An 18,282-nucleotide genomic window follows, 5' to 3' on the forward strand; every position below is an offset into this window, starting at 1 on the left:
CTCACCCAGTCTGGGACAGTTGGTCTTTCTCCCTCCCAGAGCTTAAGAACCAATGAAATTCCCAGGCTGCTCAGGAAAATGGGATTTGCCAGAAAAGTTTTATTTGCATCTTATTTGGGGGAAAGAAACATATAATTGAACAATACTGAGAAAATAATTAATCAGCAATAAAAACTTCACTGACATCAGACTTTCCAGAAACTTCAGACCCCTCCGCTCCCCCAGCATGCAGAAATAGGGAGAACATGCCTCACGGGGCAGCAATTTCCAGAAAAGTCCCAGTGTGCGACAATGTAAAACGAGCTCCCGTCTGAAAACAGGGACCAGGAAATTCAGCTAAATCCTTCGGCTGGCTAAAAGCCTTCCCATGACAGAGAGAGCCAGGAATGGATGGGAGAGTGTGAGAGAATAATGCAATACAGTAATAATAATAATGTCACTCTCCTGGTGCCTCCTTCCTCCTGAGACACACAACACACAAGTAAATAGTGGTGCCACTTGATTCTCTAAGGAATTGGGCAACTGTTTATTATCCCCATCGTTCCTCCCATCTCTACAGATGCAGAGAGGATGGGAAGTGGCTGGCACTAGTCTATGTGAAGTTCCATGTGGAATAATAGAGAACTCTTGGTCTTGTACCTTTCCCCACAGATGGAACATTTGTAGGGGCACTCTCCTGTGTGCCTTCTCCGATGGACATTGAAACCAGATTTTTGTCTGAAGCTATTCCCACAGTCGGGGCAGGTATAGGGTCTCTCTCCTGTGTGGATTCTCCGATGGTCAGTAAGGTGATGACTCTGAGCGAAGCTTTGTCCACAGTCGGGGCAGCTATAGGGTTTCTCTCCCGTGTGGACTCTCAGGTGTATAATAAGATCTGAGGTACAAGCGAAGCTTTCTCCACACTCTGGGCATCCATAGGGTCTCTCGCCCGTGTGAATCCTCTGATGTCTAGTTACATGTGCACTCTGGGTGAAGGTTTGTCCACAGTCAGGGCATTTATGGCATTTCTCTCCTGTGTGGATTCTCTGATGTACAATAAGGCCTGACCTCTGACTGAAGTTTTTCCCGCAGTCACGGCACTTATGGGGTCTCTCTCCTGTGTGGGTTCGCTGATGTCTAATAAGGTTTGATTGGTCATTGAATTGTTTCCCACACTCAGAGCAGTTATAGGGGGTCTCTCCCGTGTGAGATCTCTGATGTCTAATAAGGTGTGATCCAGAACTGAAGTGTTTCCTGCACTCAGCACATTCGAAACGCTTCTCCTTAGTGCAGGTTCTCGGCTGGATCGTGGCCTCATTACAATCCTCCAAACCTTGGAGAGTGGATTCATCCAGTGTCTTCCCTGGGGGGTTTCCCTGCTGCTTCTCTGGGCTGCACTGATTTTCTTGGGCTTGTCCCTGCCCAGGACTCTGGGAATCATCCCCTTCACACCTTCCCAGTAACGACCCCTTTGGTTCCATTCGCTCAGGACGTGCCGGACAAGGACTCTCTTCATTGCCCTCACTCACCGTCTCATCACCTGCTGGGACAGAGAGAGAATCCAGACAGGAGTCATTCTCTGTGCTGGGGGGAAAGAAGGTCAGAAAAGGGGAACGGGAAAGTGGGGAAACAGACCAAAATAAATGCTGGGAGGACTGACAAATCAGGAGTTGAATCCCCCACAAACCCTTCCCCGGAAGAAAGAGAGAAGGGAAAAAATAGCTCCCTGCCTGTACTGTATTTGTTCTTCTTCAAGATGTTGTGCACATCTATTCCCCTTCACCTCTATTCTGCTTTAGGGGTGTGCACTCTGAGTGCACTCTAATGGGAGAGTTTTCTCTAGCAGTGTCCATCAGGATGGCACATGCGCCATGCATATCCTCATGCATCCAGGTGAGGGCATGAAGGGCAGATCTCCCCCCTGCACCATCTCAGTTCATTTGCATCAGCATCCTAATATAATGGATTCTGAAGGGAGGAGGGCGGGTGCTGGAATAGACATGTGCAACACAATCTGGAAAACAACAGTTACATACCGGTATGTAATTTTTCTTTTCTTTGAGTGATTGCATGTTCCTATTCCACTTCAGGTAACTCCCAGGCAGTGTTCTATGGAGGAGCGTTCGGAGTCTATCTGCAAAGCCACTGCAGACCAGCCTTTCCAAAGCTAGCACAGTCTCTGGAAGTGGCTGAAGTGTCACAGTGCTTGGGAACAGTGTGAATTGAAGACCAGGTTGCTGCCCTGATGATATCTGGGATTGAAATATCCCTTAGGAAAGCTGCCGAGGCTTTCACCGATTGTGCAGTCAGCTTGGAAGTGGTTTTAACTTTGCAACATCATAACTTGTAGTGAGATGAGAGGTGACCCACCAAGAAATTCACCGTAAGGGAATCTCCTGCCCTTTCATTCTCTCCACACAGGAAATAATTAATTGTGGCAAAGACTGAAACTGTTTTGTCCTGTCCAGATAAAAGGCAAGGGCCCAGCAGATAACCAGAAAATGCTGTTTCTCCTCAAGCTTACGTAAATGTGATCTGGGGGAAAAGGGAGGTAAAAAGCTGGTTTGGTTGAGATGGAAATCGGTAACCAGCCTTGATAAAGAACGTTGGATGAGGCTTTAAAGCAACTTTATCCTCATAAAAATAGTGGAAAGAGGGGTGGGGGGAGGGGTATGAAATTCATGCTTGTGGTTTCCAAACCCTTCTAGTGGAAGTAACTGCCACTGGAAAGGCGCCCGTAGCTGATAAATTAGGCAGGCCACTCATCCGGTATTAAACCAGACAGTCCTGCTTTCCTTGGGTGTGTCCCCATCTGGTACTCAGACGAAACTGGTTTTGTCCAGTATCAGATGGGGGATGCCATACTGAAGAGCATGTTGCTCTATCCTTGCCAGTGTGACCTTATAGGGTGGTGCGCACTTAAAAATTACGCCTCCCATGTGGCGTGAGCTCACACACACCATGCATGAGAAGTCACTCTGGTGGGTATGGGGTCATGTCAGCAGGAACAGGCTCATGATGTTCTGGGAAGTACCGGAATGTCCTGTATTCCTGGAGCACGTGAGTGGCCACCCTAGGGTAAGTACTGAAGAGAACAAAAAGCCATCGGCTCAAAGGGAGGATTCCTGGAGGAGACAATACTAAACTCTAATGTCAGGGTTGTTGGCACCGTAACTTGAGAAAAAAAGACTAGTTATTCCTTTCACAAATCTTATTGACAGAGTGTGTCTTCACAGCACAGCTAGCTTGAGTTATAATGTGAGTCTTACCTCAACTCCCACCCACACAAAACTTCTGTGAAAACAGTCTGGAGAAGCCAGCCTAGAAGCTGGAGGGATGTCGCATGAGTTCCTGTACAGCTATTGCATGTACCTGTATGACACAGGGTTCATCTGCAAGATCATGGAGATCTATGTCTAGATCTACCATTGTGGTATCATTTCCATCGAATGCTGTATTTGGTCACTGAAGAATGTAATGGAGAGAATCTAGATCTCCCTCTAGAGTAAGTAGTATAGGGTTCTTCTTCTGAATCTGATAATGAATATGGGCAGTTGGTTACCACCGGTGGTGTGATACTAGGGGGAATCACCGGAGTACAGCCTCTGGAGCTGTGCCTCTTGGTAGGTGTAAATGTCGGTACTGATGGCTTGAGTCCTATCGAAACCATCTGTGTATAAGAAACCGATACTGGAGGCTTCAAAGGTGCCGAGGATGCCATGGCTGATGGTATTGTTCCTACAGATGTTCTAGCCAGTGCTTAGGGCAGCTTCGGCTGTAAAAAAGTCTGTATCCTATGAGTAGTCAGAGTTGGGTCTTGTTGCAGCCAAGGGGACTCCTGCACCCAGAGAGAGCAAATCTCATGACATTGCATGAGCATCAGGTGTCGTGATTACCAATTATACTTATGGTAGTACTGAAATTCACGCCTCTAATAAATTGTCAGAGCCATTCTCAAGGACACATGCACTGGTCACGGAGTCAATGGCTGGATTTCCTGTCCTGATTCACTGTTGGTACCAGTGAGCAGCTTGCGCTCCAACCTTGGCACCTGACAGTTCCCATGAGGACTCTGCTGAGGCTTTTCAGTTCCCAGAGTCCCGTTCTGAAGAAGAAAAAGAGCTCTTTGATTTATAAGTTAAGTCTTGCCTGGAGACTGACTTACAGTTCTTACAAGACGTGGTGGGAGAAGCGGAACAACTGAGTCAGAAAGATCCATAGGAGAACTCCTGGCCCAGGACAAAGTACTGGACTCCAGATGACTGAGGTCTGAGAAGGGATGCACAGCACGCTCTATAAGATAAGTTTAAAAGGTTATGTCCCTAGATTTTTGTGTTCTTTTCTTGAAAGATCTACAAATAGAGCACTTGTCTCTCATGTGCCCTCACCAAGGCAAAATAAACGAGTGTGAGGGTCATTCAGTGCATTAGACACCCTGCAAGTGAGATAGTGCTTAACTCTAGGAAACTTTGGCATAACCAAGCCCCACTGGTACCAGGTAAAAGAGCCCCAGAGAAAAACAAGAACAAAAACTTTATAAAATAAGAAATAATCAAATCTCCAATGGGAAAAACATGGGTACACAATATGCTACCAGAACTATTTACAGAAAAAATAAAGTTTCCTAGGAAGAAGGAAGGGAACCCATGAACAACAGCCGATGGAGAGCTCCAACCACCAGACACTGATGGCGAAAAGGAGCTGTGAAAGTGCTGGGGTGACTCCACCTTTTATTCCTTTGCCTAGATACATGAGGACATGCACAGAAAACTGACAGGTACCACTAAGGAAAGCTCTCTGGCTACAGATCACTGAGCACTCACACACCTGGAAGGAGAACACCCAATTCTGCCTCCACATCCCATCTGAACACTCAGGTGGCAGGGAGCTACTGTCAGGTGTCAGTCAGGGTGTGCGGAAAGCCATGAATTATATCTGCCAGGAGGACACGACACCTGCAGGGCACAGTCCTGACCTGGGGGCAATGAGTTAGAACTGGAGGAGCTCAAGGGGACCGACTGGCTAAGCAGCAGTTCTGCAGAAAAGGACCCAGGGATTACAATGGATGAGAAACTGGATATGAGTCAACAGTGTGCCCTTGTTGCCAAGAAGGCCAAGGGCATATTGGGCTGTATTAGTAGGAGCATTGCCAGCAGATTGAGGGAAGTGATTATTCCCCTCTATTCGGCACCGGTGAGGCCACACCTGGAGTACTGTGTCCAGTTTTGGTCCCCCCACTACAGAAGGGATGTGGACAAATTGGAGAGAGTCCAGCAGAGGACAACGAAAATGACTAGGGGGCTGAGGCACATGACTTATGAGGAGAGGCTGAGGGAACTGGGGTTATTTAGTCTGCAGAAGAGAAGAGTGAGGGGGGATTTGATAGCAGCCTTCAACTACCTAAAGGGGGGGTTCCAAAGAGGATGGAGCTAGGCTGTTCTCAGTAGTGGCAGATGACAGAACAAGAAACAATGGTCTCAAGTTGCAATGGAGGAGGTTTAGGTTGGATATTATGAAACACTATTTCACTAGGAGGGTGGTGAAGCACTGGAATGGGTTACCTAGGGAGGTGGTGGAATCTCCATCCTTAGAGGTTTTTAAGGCCCGGCTTGACAAAGCCCTGGCTGTGATGGTTTAGTTGGTGCTGGTCCTGCAGGGGACTGGACTAGATGACCTCCTGAGGTCTCTTCCAACCCTAAGATTCTAAGAGTTATCCTCTACCATTGCTTTTGTGGGAGAGGAGAGCCTAATGCCAAGATGACCTTACTCAAGATGGCCACCATTTCCCCATTGTTTGGCATGTGGAAGAGAGGCTGCATCTAGTGGCCACCAGCTCCCATTGTTTTCAGGGAGGCGGAAGCCAGGCTTTCTTGGGGGGACGTGGCTGGGGCTCTGGGGTTGGCAGACTGTGTACATAGCTATGGGGAACAATGGGAATGTGTGGTGCTAGAGGTGGGGAGAGGAAGAAGCAGGTGGACGGAGTGTGTGTGGGAGCGAGCTGGGCAGACTGGGAAGGTCACAGGGGACATGTGTGGAGGGGCAGGATGCAGAGGACGGCGCTTAGTAATGCATGTTGGGGCTCGTAAACTGAGGAGGGATGAGGGGGACGAAGGGAGTCAGTCTGAGGGGGAAAAAAGGGGGATATGTGGGATAGAATGAAAAGGGTGCAGGTGGATGTGTGTGTGGGGAGAGGAGCTTAACCAAGGACAATGCAAGGTTGGGACAGGGGCGGCAGGCTGAGGAGGACACAGAGGGATGTGCATTGGGGGAGGTATGACCAAGTGGGAATTTTCTGTAATATTTTCAATGTAATATTTCCGGAGCTGGAGCACAGACCAGTAGGTTTTTGCCCGGAGCTGGAGCAGAGCCAGAACGGAGCAATTCAAAACTTTGATTGCTCCAAATCCCTGATTTTCATGATGGCCATGGGTGTGCCTCAGTTTCCCTCTCTACTATACATTGCTACCCAGTGGGTGCAGGAGGGTTAACACTGCTCCTGGAGCAGCAGAGAAGACATGTGGGGCTGGGGTGCGGGGATGCCACCTCGCTGTCTAGGGTGGAATGACTGATAACTAAAGGGCTGGCTGGAAGCCAACCCCCAGATCAATGGAGAATCCGAAAAGACAGTGGGAGTCCTCGGGGCTGAGACACTCACCCCTGGCAACCAACGACCCAGAGGAAGGAGATTTCCCCCCCACACCTGGGATGGGAAGCTGAGCCAAGGCCCCAGCTAGAGAACAAAGGGGAAAGGTGTCAGGTGGCCAGGTTAGGTGCTGCCTTCTGGAGAGACAGAGCTCTCGCCTTGGACTGACAGAGAGTATGTCTACACAGCAAACAGAAACCCACTACTGGCCTGTGCCAGCTGATTTAAGCTCACGGGGCTATTTCATTGCTGTGTAGATTTCTGGGATCAGACTGGAGCCCCAGCTCTGGGACCCTCCCACCTCACAGGGTCTTAGAGCCCAGGCTCAAGCCCAGATGTCTACACAGCAATGAAACAGCCCGACAGCCTGAGCCCCATGAGCCCGAGTCAGCTGGCATGGGCCAGCTGCGGGTGTCTAGTTGCTGTGTAGACACACCCAAAGAAACAGAGCCAGTAATGGAATCCATCACAGCTTGGCTGGCTAACTGCACTGGCTTGACCAGGATGGGCTATGGCTTAACCTTAACCTTTGCTTCTCTCTGCTAACCTCAGGGCTTCCCTGTGCTGGGTCCCCACTCACTAATAAACCCTGTTCTGTTTAGAAAAGGCTGCCGGATGTCACTGCAAATCCTGGCTGAGATGCACTGGTCCCTGCAGAGTGGGCAGGTTTCTGCCCAGGAGTCTGGTTCCTTTGGACTTGCTGGGCAGAGCTCACGGCATGAAGCAGCAAGGCTGGAGCCCAGACACTTGTTCTTGGAGGCGCTGAGGCCGTTACAGAAGAGTGGGACCCGTTGGTGGTCTGGGCAACTGAGTGGGGGCAGGAGGCAGACAAAGGAGGTCACAGGGGAATGTGTTTGTGAAGGGGTGGGAGCAGACCCAGGATTAGACAGGATGATGCATGGGGGATGAGTGGGACGCAGACTGAGGCCTTGGCTACACTGGCGCTGTACAGCGCTGCAACTTGCTGCACTCAGGGGTGTGAAAACGCCCCGCCCCCCGAGCGCAGCGAGTGCAGCGCTGTAAAGCGCCAGTGTAATCAGAGCCTGCAGCACTGCACGCTCGCTCGCAGCGCTGCAAGCTATTCCCCTCGGAGAGGTGGAGTACATACAGCGCTGCGAGAGCTCTCTCGCAGTGCTGGTGGCGCGACTACACTCGCGCTTCACAGCGCTGTCGCGGTACCGCTGCCGCGGCAGCGCTGTGAAGTCCCGAGTGTAGCCAAGGCCTGAGCCTTGACAGTGCAGGGATTTGTGCGTGTCAGGAGGTAGCTGGAAGAGGCCCCAGGGGGATGTGGGGGAGGGGAATAATCAGCAGGAGACGGTGGTATGGGAGGCAGAATGAAGAGGATGCAGGAGGATTTACTTGTGGGGGGAGGTGGGTAGCAAGCTGAGGAAGGTGCTGCGGGCGTAGAGGTTCAGAGACACACTGGGGAGGGAGGGAACAGGCAGCAGACTTGTTACCCCAAAATAGATTTTGGGTGCCCTTAGGTAAATGACCTGCCTATTGCTCCCTTAATCTGTCCTCTCCAAGGTATACATTTCCAGAGTTGTTAAGGAAAATACTAAAGGACACAGATATAACCTTCAGATAAAGTAATTGACACAGGCAGTATGCTTTCCTAAACAACAAAGTATCTTTTTATTAAAGTAACTAATAATCCCTACTACAATCTAATCTATAAATAGAAAATAAACACAAATCTCTTACTGCAAATTACAAAGCATTGATACTGCAACAGCATACAGTTTAAATGATTCTAAGGGAAGCATTTTGCTACAAATGGCCAGTTTGTAACAAATTGCTAACAGCAGTTCTTAAATTGCTTTAAAGTTTACACAGTTAAATTGCAATTTTATGCTTATATTCTACTATAATTGAAAGAATAGCAGGTTTACTTTATAAATCCATTAGTATCCCTTTAAATCACTGTTATTGCTTTATAAATGTTATTGCTGTTCAGCCCCTGGTCAATCAGTTTTGCTCCACTCTGATATTTTTTTTTTCCCCCTCTCTCTCTAGCACCATTTCTAATATGTTTCTAGTAGCTCTTCTTTGGCTTCCCTGGCTGGCTTCTAATTTGTCCCACTTTTCCGGATTGACTCTTTTTTTCTAATCCAAATCCCCTCCTGCATACTGGCTCTCTTCTAGTATAACTTTCTAGTTTTAGAAGCAATTACCTCATTTACAGATGCTCAGTATTAACCACTATTTCAGAGCTGTGATTGACAGCTCTGACGTTTAGGACAAGTTGTAACTGATATGAGTGGGCTGTAACCAGCCTGCTGATCAGCTAACAGACGGGCTTCCTCACCCCATACTACACATGCTCAGTAGCTGCTAATTTTGCACATGCTCACTAGACTCTACCTCAGAGGTGTGATTCTGTCCATATACACACACTCATATCTGGCTCTTTGTCAGGGCACCATCTTAGAAATTATGGACTTTCTGCCAATTAGCTGAATTTTTCACCCTATCTCAGTACTGAGAATGCTTAAAATCAACAGCATAGAGTGGAGCAGCTCTTGTCTGTCCTGAAATAGAGATGAGGCAGATAAAATGGAGGCTGGAGAATTTCTCTAGTAGCAGACTGAGGAGAGTGCTGGGGATGTGGGAGGCGTAGTTTGAGAGGCTGTGACAGGGTCCCTGGGGTACAGGCTGGACTGTGCGACTGATGAGCCTCTGTTCCACCAGTCCACCTGGACTGCCTCTCCCTCTGTGATACTGATGTCAAGCTACAAGCATCTGACAGGCACTGCACTTACACAGACATCCACAGGCAGGGACACACTCATGTGTTGCATGAATGATCTCCCAGCCACTCATGAACCATCAATAAAGAGACCCCAGGCAATTCCCCCCAGCTCCGCAGTCTTGCATCCCTGAACTGTACTGTCTTGCACTGGTCAGAAGCCTGGTCAGTGTAAGTTCATTACCTAGTTCGCCACTTCGTCAAAGGAAAGTGGAAATGCACCAGTTTTTGTAATCTGAAATTTCCCAAGAACTTTAGACAAACTCACTGGTAAGGATAAAACATTAAAATAAGTCTGTTAATTACAGAAAGATAGATTGTAAGTGATTATAAGTAGTAGGCATAAAGGTCAGATATAGTTAACTTAAGAAAATAAAAAGTAAACATGCATTCTAAATCCTAATCTTTTAGTCTAAGCACGAGTTGTATCAAACAGCTTTTCTCACTGTGACAGATGGTAAAAGTAGGTTACAGGTCCTCAGTACGTTGGCTGGGACTACGGTACCTTCCAGCCTGGGGCCAAACTTCCTCAGCTCAAAGCCCTTGTCTTTCAGCCAAACTTCCAGGTGTTAAGATGGGGGAGGGGAGGGGAAGGAGTCAAGTGATGATGTCACTGCATCTCTTATACGTTCTTCCAGCTTTCTGGAAAGATATTTGCTGTAATGTGGATTAGTCTGTCTCTATGGTGTATGTGCCTTCTCTGGGCTAGGGAACCATGTGTTGATGAGCGATTAACCTCCTGGGTATTGACGGCTACTCCTTTGTTGTAATTGAAAGGCTGATTATAGGTGTTCCCAACCTCACAACATATTTCAGTAACACGTATGGCAATACTTCACATAGAATGCTAGCACATACAGTCCAACAGGATATTAATCTTCAACAGATTAAGGCTTTTAAATGATACCTCACAAGGCATACTTTGTACAAAACATACAATACTCATATCACAGAGGTGAATATGGGGGTGCCAGGGTGCTACCTTGAGGTAAAGAGTGCCACAGGCAGCACACTGAGGAGGGTGCTAGATGTGTGTGTGTGGGGGGGAGGCAGTGAGACGCATGCCAGGGAGGGGAGTGGGGACAGGCAGCTGAAGGGGGGGGGGGGACTTTATTGCTTAAAAGCTGGTGATATTCAGGCCCATCTCCTGACATTAAAGGCTTCCAGCAGGAATTTCATTTACTGGTCTCCTCCTCTGCATGGCGTTCTCCCTCCCCTTCCCACCGCACATTCAGGCAAAGCCCCCCCGCCGCCACCCGCACAACCCCTTGACAATCCCCTACCTGAGCCGGGTCCACTGCAGCCATTTCCCTTCCCCGGCCCCTAGAGTGATGTGATAATCTGAAGTGAATCTGGAGCAAAAGGTGGTTGTTACTCTGCAGCCTGTCAGGGTGGGAAGGGCGGGGGAGAGGTTTCAGATTCCCCCCAAGCCATGCAGACACTCTGGACTCTGCCCTGCTGGGAAAACCCTCAGCCATCTCAATTGCCCTGTTGTCCGGGATCACCCTTTGAATTTGCTCCCACTGTTATTTCCATGCATTCTCCCCTCCGGTGAAAGTGCAGATGGCATCTATGTGCACAGGAAAGCCTCGCAGGCAGGCCCGTTCCTAGCTATTCTGGGGCCCTAGGCAGCCCCACCGCAGGGGGCAGGACTGTGCGGGGCGGGGCTGGCTTGGGGGTAGGGGGAGAACCACCCCTCCCAGCACTCACCAGCGGCGCGGCTGGGTCCGGGTCGCCGCACTTCTAGCCGCCAGTGAGCAGGCCCGACCCTGCTGCAGTTTTCAGGGGAGTGGAGGCAGAGGCGGGGCCGAGGCGCAGCAGGGCAGAGGCTCTGGGGAAGGGGCGGGGCTGGAGCACCTAGGCAGCTGCGTACTTTGCCGGCCCCAGCCGTTTCCCCCGGGTCTCTCTCCTCACCTGCAGGCTGCGGCTCAGGGGCTGGTGGCGGCAGAGCCCGGGGCTGCCCCAGGGGCTGGTTCCAGCCCCGGAGAAAGTCCCCCCGGCTGGGCACAGAGGGACGCTAGGGAAGGGCTCTCCCCGCACACACCCCGCTGGGGAGCAGCAGCGGCTCAGCCCGGGCTCCCGGCTCACAGTGGAGGCGGCGCTGGCAGGGCGGGTCTGAGCCAGGAAGCTCCACGGGCGCCGCTATGACACCGACCCGAGGGGGCCGTTCAGCCAGCGCCCGGCTCGCACAGGACGGGGTCGGGAATAGCTCTCCCCTCCCTGAGCGAGGGGCGCCCCGGCATGTGTGACAACACAAATAGCAACCCTCCTGGGCATGCTCAGTTCGGGTGAGCATGCTCAGTGCACCCACGGTAGGGAATTGGGAGAGGGAGCTGTTTGTGTCGTTACAATCCTGCCATTTGCATCAGCATCCATTATAGGCCTAAGTAGTTTCTTAAAAACTGCTAGTGGCCTACCCAGCAGCTCTGCTCTCACACACACACATATTGTCTCAACACTCTGGAAATTATCCCATGACAGGCTGTCACATCCTTGCCTCAAGCAAGAAAATTAGGGGGGCACCCAATGTGTTAAAGCTCATGGTTTGTCTTTGTTTCTTTTCACCTAGGAACATAGGACTGGAAGGGACCTCCTGGGTGATGGTCCATTTGCAGGCATCCCCATATATTATCTTGTTCACAAACTTTTCATTCATCCTCAAATAGATTGTTTGCCCCCATGATTCCTGTTGGGAAGCTGTTCCAGAATCTCACTCTTCTGATGGTTAGTGTAGCCAATGATTTTAGTTTATTTTCATTTATCAACATGTTATATATTCATTGTATGTTAATTAGAGTTAATTTGTAGGATTATAAAAGTATAAGATTAATTAGTATATAAAATAATAATGCATTAGACATAAGTAAGACAAGCTGAAATGCAAGAATCTGTAGGCTGAGGCCTGCAAAATTTCAGCTTAGATATTTTAGGCCTTGAAGACAAGAAATGATGACATAAGCCAATGACCGAGAAATAACCCAATGCCCTAAGATTATGGGAAAAGAGGTACCAAGTGGTGGTAATGCGAAAAATTACCCAGAAGATTAATATTAGATCATAACAATACTGTAAAGGCAAATCTGTCTCTGACATGTATCTTAACCACAGGATACAGGTTGTGTGTCAATGCTAATGAGAATAAAGGGAACTTATCCTATAGAAAATTGGGGTCCCTTAAGTTTCAAGGAGACAGCAGACCAATAAGAGAAAAGAGGGTTAACACTTTTATGGACATGCGCAGAATGAGGTATAGTCAGAATCAAATTATAAAGCGGGCGCCTAGATTAGAAAAATGGAGTTCCCTATGGGAACCCCAGCAGGAACCATCCCTCTACTGATGATCAAGTCATGAGAGATACAACAGATCCTAACAGTATCTAGGAGGATGTGAGTATAACTATATTTGTAACTTGTGCATAGGTCTGTATAGAATTTCTGTATACTCAGGTAATCATAACTTTAATAAAACTTGTAAAACAGATGAGACCTTGTACTTGTGAATGTATGTGTGGTCACTATGCTTGATCTTTATGTGTTCATAAAGATTCTATCTCTAAAGCAAGTAGCAGAGGTGACTTTCACAATGTTAAGCTTGAAACTGTAGCTGCCAGAGTCAAACCCACGGTGCTGTAATACCACAGTACAAAATTCACGTTAACTAGAAAAAAGGCTACATTAGAAAGCTCCTTCTAATTTCCAGCCTCAGTGAATTCATCACCAGTTTATACCCTATACACCTAGAAGGAGAGAGCTGCACTGACATCTATATTAATTCCCTCTTACACAAAACAATTAACACACATGCTAAACCAGAATTCGAAGAATTGGACCACCTTACCTAGCTACACAGGGTATATTTCTTTTCAATTGGAGGTAAAGGTAGAGCAAGATAGGAAAGATGAGAAAGAGTCATATTCACAGCAGATCACTTGTCTAGCCCTGATCACCAGGCTGAGTTCTGGAGGCATCATGGCAGAGGTGACCATTAAGGAGGGACCTGGGGGAGGAGAAGGTAGCAGCTGCTTGGGTTTTATTAGGGAGCATTTGCCATGCACAAGGGGCAGCGTGGCAGGCAGCGAAGAGGTGTTTAAGGGAGATGCTGCCTCATGGGCTAAAATCCAGATGCATCACGGTGTTCATGCTTCAATCTCTGGCTGAGACAAAACATGATCCAACATCCATTGATGTCCTCAGAAATGGCAGCAGCCTCTAGACTGTGCCCTCAGTTATTGGAGGGTTGTGGAGGACACAGTCTAAGGGAGGTCCCTACAGACCAGACCCAGAAGAACGGGTAGATCTTCCCAGAAAAGGAGGAGGTGAAGGCGTGGAGGGGGGCCATGGTATCAGCATCGTAGAAGCACACAACCCCTCCTTCATAGTCCAGATACACTCTGATCTTGCCAGGGTTCTGGGGCGGGTCCAGCGGGCTCCATTCCACAGTGACTTCCCGGTACTGGCCCCTGGAGAGCTGGATGGCCCACGTGCCTTGCTTGGGGCTGAACATGAACCATCCCTTCCTGCTGGCAGACTCCCTGGTGATGCCCAGAGCCCAGCCCCCTGTGCCAGCCACCTCCACGTCCCAGTAATGCGTCCCCGACTCGTAGCCGTCGGAGCCGAGCACGCAGGAGTAAATGTCGAATCTCCCGGGGTTGTTGGCCAGAGCCAGCTTTGTCTTTGTGGCTATCACACTTCTCCGGTCCTTGGAAAGGGCCAGACTGGGGTGAGCTGTATCTGGGTCCAGAGTGACATCCTCTGTGGAGAGAGACAACCCAGCAGGTGAGAGCCTAAGCTTATACATAGGAGCAGAAAATGCTATTGCAGTTGCTCAGGCAAGAGCTCCTCCATTCCTCTTTCTCAGGCTCTGGGAAATAACTAAAGGACAGAGGGCCCTGGGCAGAGATTCTCAATAGAAAATTTAAAATTTACAATCAGAGACTTGGGAGAGGACTGGTATCCCCAGGTCTCAGAGTGTGAGAGGTAGGAGGGGGCAGCTACAATGTATAACGGGAACAGGACAGCAGAGGGTGGAGCTCGGGAAGGGGTAGCTAAACTGCATAATGGGCACTAGGGGCAGCAGAGGGTGAGGGGTGGGGAAAGGGCAGCTATACCGTACAATGGGCACCAGGGGGAGCAGAGGGTGAGGGGTGGGAAAGAGCATCTATACTGTATAGTGGGCACTAAAGGGTAGCAAAGGCCAGTGGGAACCTTCCATTTCCCAGGAGTGGATGGGAGGATGGGGTATCTCAACGGTATGGCTAGCTGGTGTGTAGCGCCCTGTGAAGTCGCACCGGCACCCACAGGGGTCTGGTTCTTTGATGCCCTGGGAACCATGCGGGAGCAGTTACCTTTTTCTCTGTAGACCTTCATCTTGGGGTAACCCAGCAAGGAATCGTAGCCCATGAGGACGGCTAGGATGTGAACAGCCAACGGGGAATATGGATCTGCTGTGACCAACCAGGGGGAAAGCTGTTGTCCGGAGTGGATCCTTCTAGGACATGGGTGGGCAAACTACGGCCCGCAGGCCGGATCCGGTTCATCAGGGCTTTGGATCCGGCCCGCGGGATTGCCACCCCCGTGGCTCTGCAGGTCCTGTGCCTGCAGCTCCTGGGGAAGGGGGGGCCAGAGGGCTCCGTGCGCTGCCCTTGCCTGCAGGAACCGCACCCCGCAGCTCCCATTGGCCGGGAACTGGAACCACGGCCAATGGGAGCTTTGGGGGAGGTACCTGCAGGCGAGGGCAGTGCACGGAGCCCTCTGCCCCCACTCCTCCAGGGCCGTAGGGATGTGATGCCGTCCGCTTCCGGGAGCGGCGCGGGGCCAGGGCAGGCAGGGAGTCTGTCTTAGCCCCGCTGCGCACCGCTGCCACCCCGGAGCCACTCCAGGTAAGCGGCGCCGGGCTGGAGCCTGCACCCCGAACTCCTCCTGCACCCCGCACCCCAACCCCCTGCCCTGAGCCCCCTGTCACACCCCCTCCTTCAGCCCAACCCCCTCCCCTGAGCTCCCTCCCACACCCTGCACCCCAACCCCCTGCTCTGAGCCCCCTTCTGCACCCCAACCCCCTGCCCTGAGCCCCCTCCCACACTCTGCACCCCTCCTGCACCCCAACCCCCTGCCCTGAGCCCCCTTGTATGCCCTACACCCCTTCAGCACCCCAACCCCTTGCCTTGAGCCCCTTCCTGTACACCACACCGCACCCCCCTCCCACACCCCGCACTCCCTCCCACACCCCAACCCCCTGCCCCAGCCCTACATTCATGGCCCCGCATGCAATTTCCCCACCCAGATGTGGACCTCGGGCCAAAAAGTTTTCCCACCCCTGTTCTAGGAGAATCTCTGCCCTGGAAAAAGAGTATGCCAGAGATAACTTCCACTCTCTGTCCCTCCACCCCAAATGGGAGTGTCCTTTCTACTGTACTTGTAGGCATGTCTCTGAGCCACCCCACCCTCATTGCCGGACTATCCGAGCCCCCTTAGCCAACTTTAAATAATCCCCACAACCCCCCTACAAGGGGAGGGACCACTATCCCCATTTTATGGAGGAGAAACTGAGGCATAGATAGACTAGCCATGATCACACAGGAGACCTGACTCCTAGCCCCTCTGCTCTAACCTGCTTGACCCCACTCCCTTCCCCAAACCAGGGATGAGTTCAGGAGTCCTGGTTCCCAACTCCCCTGCTCTGACCACTCAGCCACACTCCACTCCCCAAACCAGGGATGGACCGCAGGAGTCCTGCTTCCCAGTCTAGTGCCCTATCCACTAACCCACAATGTTCCCCCCTACAAATCGCTAATAACCCCCATTGATTTTGGCTGGCATTGTGCCTGCTTGTTACACCTGAAAGGCCCCAGCACTCGCCTCCTTCCTTCCTACCTGCTCAGGCCCAGCTGCCGTCTGACCCCTCCTGGCCCGTACAGATCCTCTGGGGGCTGCTTATCAAATCCCCATCATGTTCCCAGCCCTTGAAGCGCCTGCCGAGATGAGGCTGGATGCCCGGCCGAGCCCTCAGCAGTGCTGGGCAGTTAGAATATGGTTTGGGGCTGCAGACCAGGCAATTTCCCACCCTGCTGGGTTCAGTCCTCTTCTCTCCAAGGGGGCTTCTGGTTGCCTGGAAAACAACTCAAAGTGCAACAGAACAAGGAGGGCGGACTTTCATCCCAGTCACAGGTCACCTCTAATCCCGCTCGGGACATGGCAACCCTGCCAGGAGAGAGCTAATCTCCTGTGTTGAGATAACGAGCCAGCTGAACAGAATGCAGCCCAGGGCAGGCACCCGGGCCGGGGCTTGTGCCTCTGTATGCGGAGGCACCAGACTAGGAGCCAGGACTCCTGGGTTCTATTCCTGGCTCTAGGAAGGGAGTGGGATCTAGTTGGTTACAGCAGGGAGTGGGGTGGGAGCTGGGAATCAGGCTCCTGGGTTTTGGTCACAGATGGACCTCTCAGTGCTTATCTGGCTCCCATTACTGTGGTATCTGAACATCTCACATGCATTGATGAGTTTACCCTCACCGCCCCCTCTGAGGCAGGGAGCGATGGTTACCCCCAAGGTACAGAGGGCACGAAGACTTCAGGGACTTTGCTTCAGGTGACATGGGCAGTTTTGGACCGAGAATCACTATGCTGGAAAATAGCTATGCAGGCCCAGCGGAAGCTACACTGTATAAATGGAAGGGAACCAGCCCCAGTGACTCCAATGGGGTTACTCCTGATTTACACAGGGGTGAACGAGTGGAGAATCAGGTCAGTATGTTTATTACTGTATTACCTTGAACCATTCAGTCACTTTGTCCTTAGCAACAAATATTACATTTTTACAGAGCAGAAACTACTGGCCCAGATCATCAATTGGTGTAAACTGGCATTAATTCCAGTGGAGCAACACTGATTTACACCTGCTGAGGATCTGGCCTAATCAATAGAAATTGGGCTCTGGTAAACTTACACCAGCTGGGGGGTCTGGCACCATGACTCCAATGGAGCTACAGCCCATTGACTCCAACTCGGGATCTGGCCCCATTGACTCCAATAGATACCAGCTGGGGGTATAGGCACCGACTCCATCGGCACCCACTGGCAGCCAGCTCCCCTCTCACTCCCAGCACCTCCCACCCACCAGCGGCCCCAACGATCAACTCCTCCCTCTCCCTCCCAGCGCCTCCCGCCCACCATGATCAGCTGTTTCACGGCGTGCAGGAGGGTCTAGGAGGAAGGGGGAGGAGCAGGGACGGGGCACGCTCGGGGGGGGTGTGGAACTAGGTGGGAAAAGGCGGGAAAGAGGCAGGGTGGGAAGAGGCAGGACTAGGGTGAGGGTTTGAGGGAAGGGGACGGGTGGGGGCGGGACCTTGGGCAAAGCGGGGGGTTGAGCAATCCCCATGCCCGGAGGAAGCCGGCATCAATGGCTGGGGATCTGGCCCCATTGACTTCAATGGAGCTATGGCCCATTGACACCAGCAGGGGATCTGGCCCCATTGACTCCAATGGAGCTACGGCTGATTCCCACCAGCTGGGAATCTTGCCCAATGTTTGCAATCGCTGGCCCTGCCTGGAAGACTTAGGCGGGAAATGTCAAATTGGGCCTGTTGGAAAAGGCTCCATGAAAGGAGATGCAAAGAACGTGTGCAGCAGAGGGCCCTGGGGCAGTAACGCCTGGCACCAGTGCGGTCAGGGTCTAACAGAGCCCCAGTGCCAGATTCAGGGGCCAGCTGGAGTGAGGAGATCGCTGGCCTGGTGGAAAGGGCACTTGGCTGGGAACCTGGAGATATGGGTCCGTTCCTGGCTCTGCCAGAGACATCTGGGTGATGCACTGCATCGCTCTTACCTCCCCCACCCTTGTAAGAACATAAGAACGGCCATACTGGGTCAGACCAAAAGTCCATCTAGCCCAGTATCCTGTCTTCCAACAGTGGCCAATGCC

At 51.1% G+C, this 18,282-nt stretch overlaps 1 protein-coding gene across 2 annotated transcripts; it reads right to left on the reverse strand.

Annotated features, from left to right (window-relative positions):
* Positions 1-86: 86 nt before the first annotated feature.
* On the reverse strand, positions 87-11,160 carry LOC135887703 (zinc finger protein 239-like). Of its 2 annotated transcripts, XM_065415432.1 has the most exons (3): positions 11,082-11,160; positions 10,655-10,723; positions 87-1,519 (listed from the first exon to the last, which is right to left on the reverse strand). In XM_065415432.1, exon 3 carries the CDS (start codon positions 1,458-1,460, stop codon positions 588-590), a length of 873 nt encoding a protein of 290 aa, XP_065271504.1. In that variant the 5' UTR covers positions 1,461-1,519; positions 10,655-10,723; positions 11,082-11,160; the 3' UTR covers positions 87-587. The 2 variants fall into 2 exon arrangements, with proteins under 2 accessions (XP_065271504.1, XP_065271505.1); XM_065415433.1 differs by lacking the exons at positions 10,655-10,723; positions 11,082-11,160 and adding an exon at positions 4,145-4,196.
* Positions 11,161-18,282: the final 7,122 nt, after the last annotated feature.

Source organism: Emys orbicularis, chromosome 13 (assembly GCF_028017835.1).
Source record: "Emys orbicularis isolate rEmyOrb1 chromosome 13, rEmyOrb1.hap1, whole genome shotgun sequence".
NCBI lineage: Eukaryota > Metazoa > Chordata > Testudines > Emydidae > Emys > Emys orbicularis.

Coding starts and splice junctions, on each gene's coding strand:
- LOC135887703 (XM_065415432.1), bottom strand. CDS start 1,460: ATGGAACCAAAGGGGTCGTTACTGGGAAGGTGTGAAGGGGATGATTCC.